The sequence below is a fragment of the Sapajus apella genome, unplaced genomic scaffold (assembly GCF_009761245.1).
Source record: "Sapajus apella isolate SASKATOON/1434 unplaced genomic scaffold, GSC_monkey_1.0 scaffold26, whole genome shotgun sequence".
In the NCBI taxonomy this organism is placed as follows: Eukaryota; Metazoa; Chordata; class Mammalia; order Primates; family Cebidae; genus Sapajus; species Sapajus apella.
The window spans coordinates 12,198,060-12,216,299 of NW_022436966.1; the positions used below are offsets into that span (position 1 = coordinate 12,198,060).

Sequence of the window (18,240 nt, forward strand, 5' to 3'; positions counted from 1 at the left end):
GAGGAGGTCGCGGAGCGGGGCGGGGGGTCGGGGAGGAGGTCGCGGAGGGGGTCGGGGGGTCGGGGAGGAGGTCGCGGAGGGGGGTGGGGGGGCGGCGGGAGGGAGGCTCCCCCGGCTCAGCTGCTCATCTCCTAACGTCGGGGCCGGACTGGGCTGCCTGGGCCGCCTGCGAAGGGCGGAGGCCGCGGCGGGACCCGCGGTGCCGGCGGGCTCGTGGTTTCCAGCGGCGGGAAGCAGGGCGCTGAGTAGGTGGTGCCTGGGAGCCCAACTGGCTGTGCAGACGCGACGTGGCCATCTCCCTTGGCATCGGGAAACTGTCGCTCAAGAACACGACCTTGAACGCCCAGGTCGCTGTGAGACCGGCCTTTGGGGCCACCGCGCACCCCCGTCACCCCGTTTGTGGTTTCGTTTGAGTTGCCGCGTTGCGGTTTTCTCCGCGACGGTCTCTAGCTCTCCCAGCACCTTTCCAATTAGTCCCAGGTTACTGCAGGAGTATTTCCATTGTATTCGTTTAACAATCCTTTAGAGATAACCAAAGGATGTGATTGTAAGCACGTATTACTGCAGATTGATGCACTTTATCATGGAGTATTAATGATTCCGTTACCAGTTTTTGGCTTCTACCAAAAACTTTGCACGAACTAGTTGGACAGTGTTACTGGGGTGTACATGAGTAGTTAGCAGAAAAATGAGTAGGACAGTGAAAGTGTGGAAGCAGCTGGCTGTTCTCTTCCCCTGTGCTGACTTGCCTGCGGTCATCCACGAAATACACTCGCGAGCGGAGCGCATTCTCTCCACTTGCCTACTGGAGCTACCACGTTCCAACACTATCTTCCAGAAAGCTACAACAGTCATGTAAACACTGCTTCAAGGCGTTTTGACCTCAAAACAAAAAGACGTTTTGATTTCACCTTTCACACTTCGCTGAAGCAGCTGTAATAGAGTCACATGAAGGAGCAGCGGGGTGGGGTTGCCTGATCATAAGAAGCCTCGTTTCCCCTGCTAAGGAGCTTGGACTTGGCGGTACAGGCAATGGGCAACCACTGAGGCGACCTAAATGGAGAAATGACACGATCAGATGTGTTCTAGAAAAATCATTCTTATGGGCTTTTGAACAGTGGAAAAGAGTGAGATAGAAACTGGAAGGAGGAAGACTTGTCAGGGTGGAGAAGGGGTGAGCGGTGTTCAGACGTGGAATCTGAGTGTGTCAGACACGGGTGCAGCAGAGAAAAACGTTTTCTTCAGCCTCTGAGACTTGCAGCTTGGTTAGCGGCTGCACTCTCAGAGACTAGAATGGAGGGGCCGGAAGGGCGCTTGGGCTAGAACTCTGGAAAAAAATCAGCAGGTAAGAGGTAGGCAGAGAAGAGGGGGCCTGCAAAGAACGACTGAGGAGGAGGAAGGCAACCACAAAGGCACTTTATCACAGAGCCTGGGTACCCGGTGGAGGCGGTGGCCATCGGCATCAAGTGTGGAAAAGTACGAGTCAGATGATACAGATACATAGATATATATACTGTATTGGATGTGACAACAAAGGTCCTTGGGTCCTTTGCAGAGAGCAGTTTCAGTGAGAAGCTAGGTCATGGGTGACAGGTGAATGGGAGGTGAGAGGGTGGAGACTGTGCTTTCGGAATGTTGGGCAAGGACAGGTAAGACAATTGGACAGTAGTGAAATAGGGACGTGGATGAAGGGAGATTTCGCCTTTTCCCTTTAAATGTTTTCATCCGCTGGTGGGAATCAGCTGGTGAAAAGAGGGACAGGTGGTGCAGCCTTGTCCCAGAAGCTATGGGAAGAGATGAGTCCAAAAGATGAGCCTGCAATAGGAAGACTCAAGGAGAAAGATCAGAATGGATGTTTCTCTACCGACCTTGGTTTTGATTGGTTTGATTTGGGAGAGGGTGCAAGGGAGGTGGCAAGTGGACGACTTCCCAGGGCAGCTTACCTGCAGCAAGTGAGGGTGACAACAATGACAGGCTTTGGAGGAAGAAATGCAAAATCCTCTCAAGTATGTCCTTTCTCCCATAACCAACCTGTGCTGGGGTAAACCCAGATTATTTTCATCTTTTCTAAACACAACTAACTCCACCACCCTTTCTCTTTTGAGAGAGAAAGTGGGTTAATTGTTCATATCCAGTTATCCAGGATGGACTTTTTTTTTTTTTTTTTTTTTTTTTAAGATGGAGTCTCACTCTGTCATTCAGAGTGTGGAGTGTGTTGGCATAATCTCAGCTCACTGCAACCTCTGCCTCACCTCCCACATTCAAGCAATTCTCCTTCCTCAGCCTCCCAAGTAACTGGGATTACAGGCATGCACGACCATGACCGGCTAATTGCTGTCTTTTTAATAGTGACAGGGTTTCACTGTATTGGCCAGGCTGGTCTTGAACTCCTGACCTCAGGTGATCCGCCTGCCTCGGCCTTCCAAAGTGCTGGGTTTGCAGGCATTAGCCACTGTGCTCAGCCCAGGATTGACTTATCAGCAATGCACTAGAGAATCAGGAGTTGGATGCCGGTTTCACATCACAGTAGACCCATGAGCTGCTAAGGGTCTGCTTTTGAGGAAGTCACGATTCCATTTTCTTTTTATAATTTTGGTGCTTATCCCTCAGTTTGATTTCATTCTTAATATTTGTTGAGCAACCAGCATGCACATCTGTCCCAAGCACACTGCCACCAGAGCACATAGCACTGTGTAGTCTTTGCTCTCAAGCTCTGTTTCTTTACTGGCCTGCTCGCCTTGAGGGCAAGTACTCTTTCTCCTCTTTATCCTGATGCCAGAGCTGTGCCCAGAACACAGTGGGCACCAAGGAAATCTTTGTTTAGATGACTGGGTGAATAATGGAATGAGTATTTCTCAAACTAGTGTGTTCCAGCCTATTAATAGGCTATCAGTGGCCTATAAAATTAATTTTAGAGGAGGTAAAATTTTACAGGAGGCATCAACCATCATTTTTATCTTAATGAAATAGAATTGAGTTTAAATGATCAGAGTACTATTTACCTTTACATAGTAAAGGTAAATATTGTTTCTTAAATCATTGGGGGCTGTGTGTGTGTGTAGGGGGGGTGATGTATTATAATTAGACTATCGATTTTTTTTAAGTTTGAAAGCCACTGCTGTAGCAAACCCAAAGGTAAGTACAATAGCTTACAACTAACAGTTCATCTGTTTTGCACATTGCAGAATCCCTCGTGCCCAGCACACACCAGATCTCAATAAATATTTGTTGACTACATCAAGTCATAAGAATGGATGAAGTCATTTGTGGGAGGGATATAAAAGAACTGGGCCTTAATGGATGAATGGAATTTCAACAGGTAGAGAGATGGGAGAGTTCCTTCCAGACCAAAGAAGGATCACATCATCAAAGATGTGCAAGTTAGGAAATGAACGAGTAGAAAGTAGGATGGGCACAAAGCAGAATGGGTAAGAAGACAAAAATGAGGACATTTTGAGGTGGGAGCAAAAGCCAGCGTGAAGTCTTTTTATACTATCAGTGAAGCAAATGTGCTGAGCTGTGTCTCCTCTAGCAGCAGTGGCCCACACCAGCTGCCCACACAGGCAGGCTCTGAAGCCCAGTGCTTGGATCCAAGTCTTGGCTCTGCCACTTACCAAATGAGTGACCTTAGGCAAGTTCCTTAACCTCTATGTACTTCATTGTTTGTGAAATGGAAACAGCATTACATCTGTCTGCATTAGGATTAGATTCCACTGCTAGTAACTGTGGGAGACCAAAATATAAAGGATTGTTGAGCTGAAGACAGTTAAGAAGAAGCCAGCTGGGCACAAATGGATCTTTGCAAGATCTTCCTAATGGTCTCTCTGTCCTGCTAGTCTCTTTCCCCTCCAGTCCAGCCCCCACGGAGCCTCATGCAATCTCTCTAATATAACTGCTTGCTCTGCTTAACATTGGTCGGTGGCTCCCCATGCCCAGCCCCTTAGCATGGCTCACTGGAGGTCTGGCCCAGCCTGCCCTTCCAGCCCATTTTGTGTCACAACATTGCTTGCACTCCACATAGCAATCTACCTGGGCTCTTCAGTACACCCGTGCCTTTGCCCTTTCAGGATGCTTTGCCTGGTGGGCCCTTTCCACCTAAGCCTCCAGCACCAATTCTTTAGTTTCTTCCTCTGCAAAACTTCCTTGTTGTCTCCTTCACCACTCAGAGAGTCCCCTCTGTCAGTAAATTATATCACAGACTTTTTTAAGAGTCAGGATCTCACTCTGTCACCTAGGTTGGAGTGCAGTGGTGTGATCACAGCTCACTTCAGTCTCTTACTCCTGGGCTCAAGTCTCCTGGGCCCCAGCCTCCTGAGTCACTGAGATTTTAGGTGTAAGCCACTGAACATGGCATAGACATTTTAATAGCTCTGAAATCAGTGAACACCTTCACTTGGCAGTGTCTTAAACTGCTCTTCACCTCTTCTGAAGTCAAGTACTTCCCGAGAGAATTGACGTTTGCTTTCCTCGTCACCTGGGTCAGTACCAACCTGAGTCTCTGTGGCAGGCAGCCTCTAAGATGACCCTCACCTATCCCTCCCTCTTGGTGTTTATGCCCTTCTGTAATCCCCTCCCTTTGAGTGTGGGCCGGACCTGGCGACTTGCTTCCGATGGACAGAATACAGCAAAAGTGATGGGATGTTCCTTACAGGATTAGGTAACCAAAAGACTGCCCTTTTCAATTTTTTTGTAATTGAGACATAGTCTCGCTCTGTTGCCCAGGCTGGAGTGCAGTGGTGCAGTCTTGGCTCACTGCAACCTCCACCTCCCAGGTTCAAGTCATTCTCTTGCCTCAGCCTCAAGTAGCTGGGATTACAGGTGCCTGCCACCACGCCCAGCTGATTTTTATATTTTTAGTAGAGATGGGGTTTCACCATGTTGGCCAGGCTGGTCTTGAACTCCTGACCTCAGGTGATCTGCTTGCCTCGGCCTCCCAAAGTACTGGGATTACAGTCATGAGCCACTGTGCCCAGCCAAGACTCACCATCTTCTTGCTGGTGTATTGCCTACCTCTCTACTCTTGCTCACTCTTTCCCTCTTCCTCTTTCTCTTTCCCTGAACCTCACTTGGAGGAAACAAGCAAGTTTATACATGAGTAAAGTATTGAAAGTGTATCACAGGGTACATTCTAGCCAGTGGCATGCTGGATAGAAAGGTGTATATACTTTCAATTTTGATAGTTAACTGCCCAGTTATCCTCCAGAAGATTTACCAACTTACACAGTTGACCCCTGTACAAAATGGGGTTTTGGGGCGCTGACTACTCCACATAGTCAGAAATTTGTATATAACTTTTGGCTCCCCCAAAACTTAACTACTTCTAGCCTACTGTTGGCTGGAAGCTTTATCTAGAAAAGTTGATCAACACATATTTTGTATGTTATGCATATTTACCATATTCTTAGAATAAAGTAATCTAGAGAAAAGAAAGTATTACTAAGAAAATCATAAGGAGGGTCGGGTGTGGTGGCTCACACCTGTAATCCCAGCACTTTGGGAGGCCAAGGAGGGTGGATCACTTGAGGCCAGGAGTTCAAGACCAGCCTGGCCAACATGGTGAAATCCTGCCTCTACAAAAATACAAAAATTAGCCAGGCATGATAGCGAGTGCCTGTAATCCCAGCTATTTAGGAGGCTAAGGCAGGAGAATCACTTGACCCTGGGAGGCAGAGGTTGCAGTGGGCCGAGATCATGCCACTGTACTCCAGCCTGGGCGATAAGACTCCATCTCAAAAAGAAAAAAAGAGAGAAAATCATAAGGAAGAGAAAATATATTTACTATTCATTAACTGGAAGTGGATCACCATAAACGTCTTCATCCTCATCGTCTTCATGCTGAGCAGGCTGAGGAGGAGGAAGAGGAGGGGTTGGTTTTGCTGTTTCAGGGGCGGCAGAGGCGGAAGAAGTAGAGGAGGTAGAAGGGGAGGCAGGAGAGGCAGGCTCACACTCAAAGTGACTTTTACTGAAACAAATCTGCACATAGTGGGCCCACACAGTGCAAGCCCATGTTGTTCCAGGGTCAATTACTTTTGTCTAATGAGGATTCTTTTCCTCCTCCTCATTAACCCTTCACCAGTATCAGCCATCTTTCTAATATTTGACAGTTTGATAGATTAAAAAATCATATCTTATTGTTTCAATTTATTTTTATGAAGTCAGGTGAGCATCATAAAAATAAATTTTTTTGGCCATTTATTTTTCTGTCTATATGTATTTTTGCCAAATTAAAACTAGATGATTCATATTTTCTTATTCCTGTGGGTGAAATAATTTCTTATGTATCTGAATGTTCTTAATCATTTCTTTATAAGGAAATCAACCTTTGGTCATAAATTAAAAAAAAAAAAAAAAAAGTTTCCCAGCATAAGAATCACCAAAGTCAATAATGCTGGAGGTGAGGATACTTGACCCTGTGTTTGGTAGAATCGTGATAAACAGAGGATTGAGCAATAAGTAAGTAAGTTAGGCATAAGGGAAGCCAGATTTCTCATTATTAGCAAAGGGGGTTACAAATATGGAGTGGGTAAAGCTAGAATAAGCCCTATTGGATTGGAATTGGAAGTGCTGGTGTGAGCTCATGGTCTTTTTTTATAAGGATAGATAGCTACAGAAATGGATATTGTGGTCTACCGCTTTTTTTGAAACTTTCCCCTTCTAAAGGAAATCTCCTTGCCCTTGAACGTGGGCTGGACTTAGCGACTTGCTTCTCACCACCAGAACATGATGGAAGGGGTGTATCTTTATACATGTTCTTCTATACATATATATTTAATATATAAATTAAATTGGAACACTGGCAAATTTTGAATGGGGACTGTGGATAAGATAGATGGTAATAGTGAATGGATCTTAATTGATGGTTGACCTGCAGTTATCTGGGAGAATGTCACAGATTTTCAGAAATATGTGCTAAAATACCACGGACAAATGATACATAATGTTTGCATCTTACTCTCAAACGCTGTAAAAATGTAAATATGTATATATGGAGAGATAAAATGATAATACCATTGTGGTAAACTCTTAACTGAGGAATCTGAGTGAAGTTCTTTGTACTACTCTTGCAACTCTTCCATAAATTTGAAATTATTTCAGTTTTTAAGTGTTTTAAAAACAGGCCTTCCCAGTTTGTTGTTGAGGTTTTGACTTTATGTTGTTTTTTTTACTAAGCAAAAAATATTTTTTAAGTAATCCAAGCTTTATCAAGCTTTGCCCTTTTGGCTTTTGGGTGATATATCCTGTCTGGAGTAGTCATTTGAAGAAAGTCCCTGGACCAGCAGCTAATTAAAGAGGTATAGTGGCAACTTTGATCCCACCTTTGCAAGAGAAACACCAACAGGCATTGAGAAAAAATTGCTCAACTTTTCTCTACAGCCATAGCTTAGGAGATAGAAACATGGAGCCCTACAGCTTCACTGTCCACAGAGCATCTTCAGTTGAATCTCTAGCCAATACTGCAAATTCAACAGAGCTAAAACTTGCCTAATCTTTTTGCCCTAGTCTCTTCTCTGGACTCTCCTATTTCTGAGGGTCTCACAGGTATCCAGACAGGAGCCATCTTTGCAACTTCCTCTCGCTCCTCCCACATCTGGGAGGAGTAAGTGATGTGCCTTACTCTTTCTTCATCTTCTCATTACATTCTGCCAACTCCTAGTCCAGGTCCAGTCCAGTTCAAACCTGAACTGACACTGTAGCCATCTCCATTTACCACCTCCTAGTTGCTAATCCTCAATAACTTAATCCTGGTGGAAAGCTCCCATGGACTTCTTCCATTATTGCCTAAGATTATTTATTATAATACAACTTAAAAATATGTAGAAGCCCGGCTGGGCACAGTGGCTCACACTTGTAATCCTAGCACTTTGGGAGGCCAAGGCGGACAGATCACGAGGTCAGGAGTTTGAGACCAGCCTGTCCAATATGGTGAAACCCCATTTCTACTACATGGTGGCACATGCCTGTAGTCCCAGTTACTCGGGAGGCTGAGGCAGGAGAACTGCTTGAACCCGGGAGGTGGAGGTTGCTGTGAGCTGAGATTGTGTCACTGCACTCCAGCCTGGCTGACAGAGTGAGACTCCATCTCAAAAATGTATATATATTTGGATATCAACTCTCTAACCTAAGAGCTTTCATCCAACTTTAAAACTAAAAGAAATTTTAAAATCAAATACAAACAAAAGCATAGAACCAATAAAATTCAAATGGACATTTAAAACCAATAAAATTCAAATGCCAGATGTTCTTCTATTGACTGTGCTGCTGTTCACATTATAGTCGTGATCTGGATGGCTTTCTCGGATTCCATCTGCCTATATGGTTATAGGTATTGATGGCCAATTTTCCCATCATTTTCCTCTATTGGAACTTCTACAAAACTGTGGTGACAGTTGCAGCACAATGTCAATGTACTTAAAACACTATTGAACTGTACGCTTAAAAATGGCTAAGATGAAGCCAGCCATGATGGCTTACACATGTAATCCCAGCACTTTGGGAGGCCAAGGTGGGGGATTGCTTGAGCTCAGGAGCTGGAGACCAGCCTGGGCAACATGCTGAAATCCTGTCTCAACAAAAAATACAAAAGTTAGCTGGGCCTGGTGGCATATGCCTGTAGTCCCAGCTCCTCTGGTGGCTGAGGTGGGAGGACTGCTTAAGCCCTGGAGGTCACGGCTACAATGAACCTTGATTGCGCCACTACACTCCAGCCTGGGCAACAGAGTGATACCCTGTCTCAAAAAATAAAATAAAATAAATGGTTAGGTTGGCAAGTTTTATGTTATATATATTTTATTGAAATGAAAACTTTTTAATTTAGTATTATTATCAGATGAAAGATAAAAAATTTAATGATTGTAGAGACTCTGAATATTTCTGCAGGCACCCTCCCCCATAGTCCACAGAGCTTGGATCCATTTCCCACCCTATACCCTTAACCTGGGGTCCTCAGTGAACTTCACTTTGACTTCTCACCGTGCTTCACTGTTGCCCCTCAACTCTCCTCTACATCCAACTTCAGCGCCAGCCAACTGGCATCAACCAAACCCAGTACACGTCTTCACCTCTTTGCCTTGACTCATGTTCTTCCCCAGCTGCTTGTCTCATCTATCTAATCCTTCCATTTGTCTAAGTCCCTTTTCCTCCTCACAGTGGGATGGTCCCAGCCCACAGTGACATGACCCTCAGCAGAGGGTGTCAATACACCCCATTTGGCAATAGTTCCACATTCTAAAATATTTTATCACTTACACTCCCAATCATTCCACAAACATTTATGGAAAATACACATGACCATGGGCTAGGCCCCTGAATCAAATGCTACATTTCCTGCTTTTTCTCTCTCAGAGCCCCTTAGACATTTCACAAATGCGTACTGCAGCTGTGTGGATGGTGTCCTACCAGTCTGTACTGTCATATTCCACACATGCACAGCAAATTGTAAACCACTGAAATCAAGGATAGTATGTATAATCTTAGAATTTGCCTAAAGTAATAGGGTGTTTTGTTGTTGCTAGCAGTTTGTGTTTTTGTTTGTTTGTTGTTTTTGGTTTTTTCTTAGATGGAGTCTCACTCTCTCACCCAGGCTGAAGTGCAGTGGCACAATCTCAGCTCACTGCAACCTCTGCCTCCCATGTTCAAGCGATTCTCCTGCCTCAGCCTCCCAAGTAGTTGGGATTACAGAGGCATACCACCATGCCTGGCTGATTTTTATATTGTTAGTAGACATGGGGTTTCACCATGTTGGCCAGGCTGGTCTTGAACTCCTGACCTCAGGGGATCCACCCACTTTGGCCTCCCAAAGTGCTGGGATTACAGGCTTGAGCCACTGCGCCCAGTCTGTACCAATTTTTAAAAACAGTTGTCAGTATAAGAAAAGTTTCAGGACTGAGTTCAATGGGGATTATATAGTAGAAGACCACAGTTATGGAAGTTTCCATGATGACAGCTGCAATGTTATTTGGTCATGAATGCTTATGATCAGAACATGCATTATTTTTAAAAATCCCCCTTGAATATGATGTACCTAATAGGCATCTGTACAAACACAAACCACTTTATTCACATGCCAGAACAGTGTTTAAGTAGACAGTTGTTTGTGCGTTTTTTTTTTTTGGTTTTTTTTTTTTGAGACTGAGTCTCGCTCTGTTGTGCAAGCTGGAGTGCAGTTGCACGATCTCACCTTATTGCAGCCTCTGCCTCCCAGGTTCAAGCGATTCTTCTGCCTCAGGATCCCAAATAGCTGGGACTATAGGCGTGCACCACCACACCTGGCTAATTTTTTGTATTTTTAGTAGAGATGAGGTTTCACCGTGTTAGCCAGGATGATCTTGATCTGACCTTGTGATCTGCCCGTCTCGGCCTCCCAAAGTGCTGGGATTACAGGCGTGAGCCACTGCGCCTAGCCGAGTAGACAGTTTTAAGGGCAATATAATCAATTCCTTGAACCCAGATTTGAATTTTAAAAAACTATATTCAAGCTCTGAGTATTTTACTTACAGAATTTTGCCCTTGGCCCACTCCTTTCTGCAAAAAGGTAATATACTATATTTATTTGCTTAATTCCCCATTGTTTTGCTGTTTCACCATGATTTTGTACCCTCAGTCATTTCAATGTTAGTTAAAGGTTACATTTTCTTTCACTCTTACCCTTTTTGGAGCTTCATTTTCTCTCTTTATGTTCTCGAGTATAGCTTTGAGGTATAGGGTGTTTATTCCCAAGATCCACAACAATTACCTCCCTAGAAAATGTCACTCCTTTTAAAGGTCTTTTTTGGCTTTCAACAACTGAAGGAGTTCTAGTGACAGATGTGTGTGTTTTCTGCAAATCATCATCCTGCAAGAGAATGAGGACAAACAATATAAACAAATAATCAATTTATGACATCCGCTGCTTTTAAAATTATATATACACTGTTAACGAAAAATAGAAAAAGCATTTCCAAATGATATAGGAAAGCAGCAATAATCCATCATGATTACATTTTCACATTTTTTTGGCTATAAAAGCATACACTGACATATTCAAATAACATTTGGTGACATGTAATTCTCTCCACAAAGTGGTCAAACCAAAGAGCCACCTGAACCATCATTCTGTTGTGGACTGGGCATGGCCATGGGGTGGGAGGGCATGTGAGTTGTTCATGTTAGGGAGTCCCAGACATGGAACTCAAGAAGGCTCCAGCCATGTTGTGTGCTGTTGTAGGACCTTGTAACTAGCACAGGGAGCCACAATCTGGGCCTGAGCTTGGCCACACTGGAGAAGTAAACAATTCATTTTGTTTTCTCATTGGAAAACAGGAGAGCGATGGATCCCTAGATGATCTCTTAACAGCTCTAAGATTCTAGAATTTTGAGAAAAACAAACAAGAGGAATTATTAAGAAAAAGACAAAGAATGAAGACTGAGCAAGTTTCTAGACTTGGCATATGTAATGGTTTAGTAACATAAACTGATAAGCAACCAGAATGGCTTAAATAACTGTGGGCATTGGAGTCATTATACCTACAAACCTAAGTTACAGGCAACTCCATCTCCTATTAGGTATATCTAGCTAAGGAATTTATCTTCTTTTCAGTCAAACAAATTCTAAATCTGCCCCTTGAGAGTAAACATATCACCTCTTCTTGACCAGTTTCTCCAGCATTCTCAGTCTCTTGCTTCTCATTTATTTGGTTCTCCTCTTCTGCCTCCATATCTCTTCTGTTTTCTAAGGATGTGGCCAACACTTCCTTACTCTGTCTTTGGACAAGAATGCCAGGCCTCATCGGCACATTCAAGTTCACAACTTGCATTAAGACCCTAGAAAATCAATCCATAGAGTTTTAAACATTCATGTATCCTCGTCCTCACTAATACACAGAAAATAGCTTCTGCTGTATCCTGTGCCACAGTCACCTTTCATGGTCCTCTGGATTGCTTGTCACCACTTTGGCAACTGCACAGTCTATACCTCCGTTTGCATCTGTACAAGGTGCTTTCTTTGTGTCTGTATCTTTCCTGCCTTGGAAACTGAAAAAAAAAAAAAAAAAAAAAAGCCACAAATTCAGAAAAAGAAGAATGGCCCTGATTTTAAGGTGTGGCATAGAAACTTCACTTTTAAACAGAAAATCAGCATTTCTAAAATGCTGAAATGAAAAAAGTAGACAGCCATGGTATTATTACTTGTTCTATTTTAAATTGTTTTACATTATTTCTAGATACATTTGCTAATGTGACTTGAAATCTGATCCCAATTATCAGCATGGATTTATACCATTTATATAAAAAGACCACCAATAAAAGGAGGATGCAAATGAAGCAAATTAGAAGAATGATGAAGAAAGTGATTGCTGTGGTTTCAAAGCTCATAGGTTTAGCTAGAAGATTCATCCACTCTCACAATCACAGATTGTCCAAATATTCTTTTCCAGCTCAATTTGAATGTAGTTCTCTTGTTCTTTAAGTTTTCTAGAAACAGAGGAATAAAAGGCTGTTTTCATTGTTGTTCTTTTGGTCAGTTTAGCTTCATAAAAGATGCTCTGCTTGTTGCGGAGTTGACTCACACTGGCTAATTTCTCTCCGTAAATGTGGTGGGGGCTGAGGTGGCCAGAGGGGAGACTGAGCTAGGACACGTGTGATCATGCAGCTCACCTCCCCTCATCCCAAAAACTATCAGGATCCAGAGGAGAGAGGAATCAGAGCAGCTGGAGCTGAGTCCAGTTCCCCATTCTTCTCTCTTCAGTGACATCATAGAATCATGGAGCCCTTGAGTAACAGAGACCACAGTGCCAGTCCAACTCGGCCCATCACCTGGAGGCTGGAGAACCACGAGGCTGTTGCCTATTCTTCCCCTCCTCTGAGAGGTCCAAGTTAGAGGCCATATGGGACTGTCTTGACCATTCTCTGGGAAAGGATTTTCTCCTTACTCTCCAAACACCATCTTTCATTTCCTAATCTGAGCCTGCTTCTTTTATTGCTTCTTTCACAGACCATGAACAATTGGTCTACTTCCTTCTTATGAAATCCTTCTCTCTAGCCCTTAGCCCAAGGCTTCACTATGAAATTCTACCAAACATTTAACGAAGAACTAACACCAATGTTTCTCAAATCTTTCAAAAAATTGAAGAGGGAACACTTACTAGTCATTCTATGAAGCTGGCATTAAGCTGATGCCAAAGCCACTAAAAGAAAAGAAAGCTACAGACAAATATCCTTTATGAATACTGAATGCAAAAGTCTTCAACAAAGTACTAGGAAACCAAATTCAGTGGCATATTAAAAGGATTACATACCATGACCAAGTGGAACCTATTCCTGGAATGCAAAGATGGTTTAATACACAAAAAGCAACCAATATAATACATCACATTAGCAGAATAAAGGTTAAAAAAAACACATGATCATCTCAACTGATGCAGAAAAAGCACTCGACAAAAATCTAACACCCTTTCATGATAAAACCACTCAAGAAATGAGGAAAAGAAGTAAACTACCTCAACATAATAAAAGCCATATGTGAAAATCCTACAACTAACATCATATTCCATGGTAAGAAAATATTTGCAAATCACATAATCTATTAATGGACTGATATCCAGAATATAAAAAGAACTCCTACAACATAGCAACAACAACAAGCCCAATTTTGAAACAGGCAAAGGATTTCAAGATATTTCTCAAAAGAAGATATACAAATGACCAATAAGCACATGAAAAAATGATCATCACTAATCATTAGGGAAGTGCAAATCAAAACCACAATGTGTTACCATCTCACACCTAATTGGGGGGTTATTACTTTAAAAAGAAAAAAAAGTATTGGCGGGCCGGGCGCGGTGGCTCAAGCCTGTAATCCCAGCACTTTGGGAGGCCGAGGCGGGTGGATCACGAGGTCAAGAGATTGAGACCATCCTGGTCAACATGGTGAAAGCCCGTCTCTACTAAAACTACAAAAAATTAGCTGGGCATGGTGGCACATGCTTGTAATCCCAGCTACTCAGGAGGCTGAGGCAGGAAAATTGCCTGAACCCAGGAGGCGGAGGTTGCGGTGAGCCGAGATCGCGCCATTGCACTCCAGCCTGGGTAACAAGAGCGAAACTCCGTCTCAAAAAAAAAAAAAAAAAAAAAAAAGTATTGGCAAGAATATGGAAAAACTGGAACCCTTGTGCATTGTTAGTTGGAATGTAAAATGGTATAGTCACTGTGGAAAACAGTATGGCAGTTGCTCAAAAACTTTAGTAAAGAATTACCGTATGATGGAATAATTCCATTTCTGGGTATATACACAAAGAATTGCAAGCAGGGACTCAAACAGATATTTGTACACCCTTGCTCATGGCTGAATTATTCAAAATAGCCAAAAGGTGAAAAAATCCAAATGTACATCGAAGGATGGATAGATAAAATGTGGTGGTGGAGGCGGTGGCTCACACCTGTAATCTCAGCACTCTGAGAGGCCAAGGTGGGTGTATTACCTGAGGTCAGAAGTTCGAGACCAGCCTGGCCAATGTGGCAAAACCCCATGCCTACTAAAAATACAAAAATTAGCTGGGTATACTGACAGGCACCTGTAATCCCAGCTGTTTGGGAGGCTGAGGCAGGAGAATCACTTGAACCTCAGAGATGGAGGTTGCAGTGAGCTGAGATTGTGCCACTGCACCCCAGCCTGTACGACAGAGCAGGACTCTGTCTCAAAAAAAAAAAAGTGTGGCATATACACACAATGGAATACTATTCAGCTTTAAAAGGAATGAAATTCTGATACATGTTATAACATGGATTAATTTTGAGGGCATAATGCTAAATGAAGTAAGCCAGTCACAATAGGTCACATGTTATATGATTCCACTTATATGAGGTATCTGAAGTAGTCAAATTCATAGACACAGAAAGCAGAATCATGGTTAACAGGTGCTGCAGGGAGGGAGAAATGGGAAATCAGTGTTTAATGGCTATAGAGTTTCAGTTTAGAATTATGAAAAAGTTCTGGAGATGGACAGTGGTGACGGTAGCACAATAATGTGAATAAACTTAATACTCAGCCCTTTACCTGTCCCACCTCTCAATCCTTTAAGACTTGGTTGTTGGCCAGGTGCGGTAGCTCACGCCTGTAATCCCAGGACTTTGGAAGGCCAAGGCAGGCAGATCATTTGACGTCAGGAGTTTGAGACTAGCCTGGCTATCATGGTGAAAACCTGTCTATACTAAAAATACAAAAATTAGCTGGGTGTGGTGGCATGCAACTATACACCCAGCTACTCAGGAGGCTGAGTCAGGAGAATCACTTGAACCCGAGATGCAGAGATTGCAGTGAGCTGAGATTGCGCCACTGCACTCCAGCCTGGTGACAGAGCGAGACTCCGTCTCAAGAAAAAAAAAGAAACATACATGGAGCTTCTTGGACCCCTATTCTCCTTTGATTCTTGTTGCTTCTCCCATGCTGGAGGGGTGAGTCAGGGAACACTCCCCTCTCTGTGGTTTCTATACCAACAAACCAAGAACAACATTTGTCAGATCTTGAATTCCATTCTCTCAGTTGGGGTTCAGCTGAGGAACACTTACTCGGCTCCTTCTCTCTGTTTCAAGAGAAACAGCATTGCTAAACTCTTCTTTCATAGACTGTATGCCTCGCCTTCACGTCTCTCCTCAATTCAGATGTCCATTCACTAACAACTTCCTTCCTCTCAACTATAAAATTCTTTACATATGATTTCTAAACCCTTTATCCATACAGTCCCCAAGGTGAGTTTTGTTTCTTAACTGACATTTTGTTCATCTTAAAAGGTGAAAAACCTCACTTACATTTTCAAAGCAAAAATGTGTACCCCACACTTTTCTTTCGGTGGTAGCTTATAGGCAAGGATGACGGCCAGCAATTCCTCCCATCCTGTGTGTACATGTCTCTTCTCCCATTGAGAGGGGAAGTTGTTTCCCCTCTCCTTGAACCTGAGCTGGCCTGTGACCTGCTTAAACCAGTAGAATGTGACAGAAGAAACACGGTGCCAATTCAGGCCGAGCCCTTGAGACACAGGGTAGCTTTTGCATTCATCCTCCTGAAGCCTTGAGGTACCAGGTAGGAAGTCTGACCATCCAGCTGAAGAGAGCAGCTCCCATGAGGCTCCAAATGTGAATAAAGTCATCTTTTAAATTCTTGCCCCAAATGAGTAATCCTAGCCAATGCCAAGTGAGACAGAAAAACCATTCAGCTGACCTAAGCCAACGCATAGAATCAATAATAATCACTAAATCTCACTTCTTCACATATCACAACTATAGGCTTTCTTCTATAACTGAGTATGCCCAAAACCCGCTTCGGGATTTGCCTTGTAAGCAAGGGTGGAGAAGTCTGTTACACTGAGGGAAGATAGAATATCCTGATGCTCAGCAGAGGCGAGGAAGGTGGATCTTTTCAAAAGTCAGCAAAACTCACAGGCTATTTAAAAAGAGCGTTCTGATAAAAAAATACATCTGAAAGGAAGTCAAATATATATTTGAAAAGAAGGGCCAGGCATGGCCGTTTATGCGCCTCTAATCCCAGCACTTTGGAAGGCGGAGGTGGGAAGATCATTTGAGTTGAAGAGTTCAAGACCAGCCTGGGCAACATGGAGAGACCCCCATCTTACAAAAAATAAAAAAATGAGCTGGGCATGGTGGCAGGAGCATGTAGTCCAAGCTACTCAAAAGGCTGAGGTGGGAGGATTGCCTGAGCCCAGGAAGTAGAGGCTGCAGTGAGCCATGATCACACCAGTGCACTCCAGCATGGGTGACAGAGTGAACCTGTCTCAAAAAAAAAAAAAAAAAGAAAGAAAGAAAAAAAACATATTTTGGACAAGAAACAGACAGAACCATACTGGAATTCCAGTATTTTGGAGTTCATCAGGAGTCAGTGGATCTAGGCACTGCTGTTAACATCACAGAACAGACAACCAGGAACTATGTGTCTCCTGATGGAATACATCATCACCTATATAGTAATCTTGCCCCACTTCCTTGAAAACATTTGAATCTGAATCTGAACAAGTCTCTAAATCTACCAGTGTAGAGTAAACATTAAGGGCCAGAGGAACATGTGAAACCACACAATAAAGCTCCATCATTTCAATGGAGACTATGGGGAAAAATAACCTGGTTTTTAAAATTCATCTACCTCTATATGATTTTAGAAAACTATGTTCAAGTACATCACTTGAAAATTTAAGGCTTGGTCTGGTGCAGAGTCTCACCCCTACAATCCCAGCACGTTGGGAGGTCAAGGCAGGAGGATCACTTGAGGTCGGGAGTTTGAGACCAGCCTGAGCAAGATGGTGAGACCACATCTCTAGTAAAAATACCAAAGTTAGTCAGATGTGGTGGCATATGCCTGTAATCCTAACTACTCAGGAGGCTGAGGCACAACAGTTGCTTGAACCTGGGAGGTGGAGGTTGTAGTGAGCTGAGATCGTGCAACAGGGCAAGACTCTGAAAAAGAAAGAAAGAAAGATAGAGACAGAAAGAAAGAGAGAGAGAGAGGCAGGCTGGGCACAGTGGCTCATGTTTGTAATTCCAACACTTTGGGAGGCCAAGGTGAGAAGATACCTTGAGCCCAGGAATTTGTGCAATATAGTGACTAGCCTGAGCAATATAGTGAGAACCCATCTCAATAACAAAAAAAAATTTTTTGTTGAGATGGAGTTTTGGTCTTGTCACCCAGGTAGAGTACAATGGCACGATCTTGGCTCACTGCAACCTCCACCTCCTGGATTTGTGATTCTCCTCCTTCAGCCTCCTGAGTAGCTGGGATTACAGGCATGTGCCACCACGCCCGGTTAATTTTTGCATTTTTTAAGTAGATATGGGGTTTCACCATGTTGGCAGGCTGGTCTCAAACTCCTAACCCCAGGTGATCTGCCCACCTTCGCCTCCCAAAGTACTGAGATTACAGGTGTGAGTCACCATGCCCAGCCACTACAATTATGAGATGGAGTTTCACTCTTGCTGTCCAGGCTGGAGTGCAATGGTGCAACCTTGGCTCACTGCAACCTCCGCCTCCTGGGTTCAAATGACTCTCCTACCTCAGCCTTCTGAGTAGATGGGATTACAGGCATGCACCACCACACCTGGCTAATTTTGTATTTTCAGTAGAGATGGGGTTTCTCCACGTTGGTCAGGCTGGTCTCAATCTCCTGACCTCATGATCTGCCTGCCTCAGCCTCTCAAAGTGCTGGGATTACAGGCATGAGCCACCACGCCCAGCCCCTTTTTTTTTTTTTTTTTTTTTTTTTT

General features: G+C 43.5%; 1 protein-coding gene across 4 annotated transcripts in view; it reads right to left on the bottom strand.

The window, feature by feature from the left end:
* Positions 1-10,518: 10,518 nt before the first annotated feature.
* Positions 10,519-18,240, bottom strand: part of CUNH2orf74 (chromosome unknown C2orf74 homolog) — a 16,281-nt gene continuing 8,559 nt past the window's right edge. For 3 of the 4 annotated variants that reach the window (XM_032292028.1, XM_032292029.1, XM_032292027.1), the window contains exons 2-4: positions 11,896-12,009; positions 11,619-11,799; positions 10,519-10,831 (exon numbers count right to left, since the gene is read on the bottom strand). In XM_032292028.1, coding sequence (XP_032147919.1) covers positions 10,658-10,831; positions 11,619-11,792 — 348 coding nt within the window. In that variant the 5' untranslated portion in view covers positions 11,793-11,799; positions 11,896-12,009 and the 3' untranslated portion in view covers positions 10,519-10,657. Of the gene's footprint in view, positions 10,832-11,618; positions 11,800-11,895; positions 12,010-12,253; positions 13,438-18,240 lie in introns of those variants that run through there. The other variant, XM_032292030.1, reaches the window with a different exon arrangement.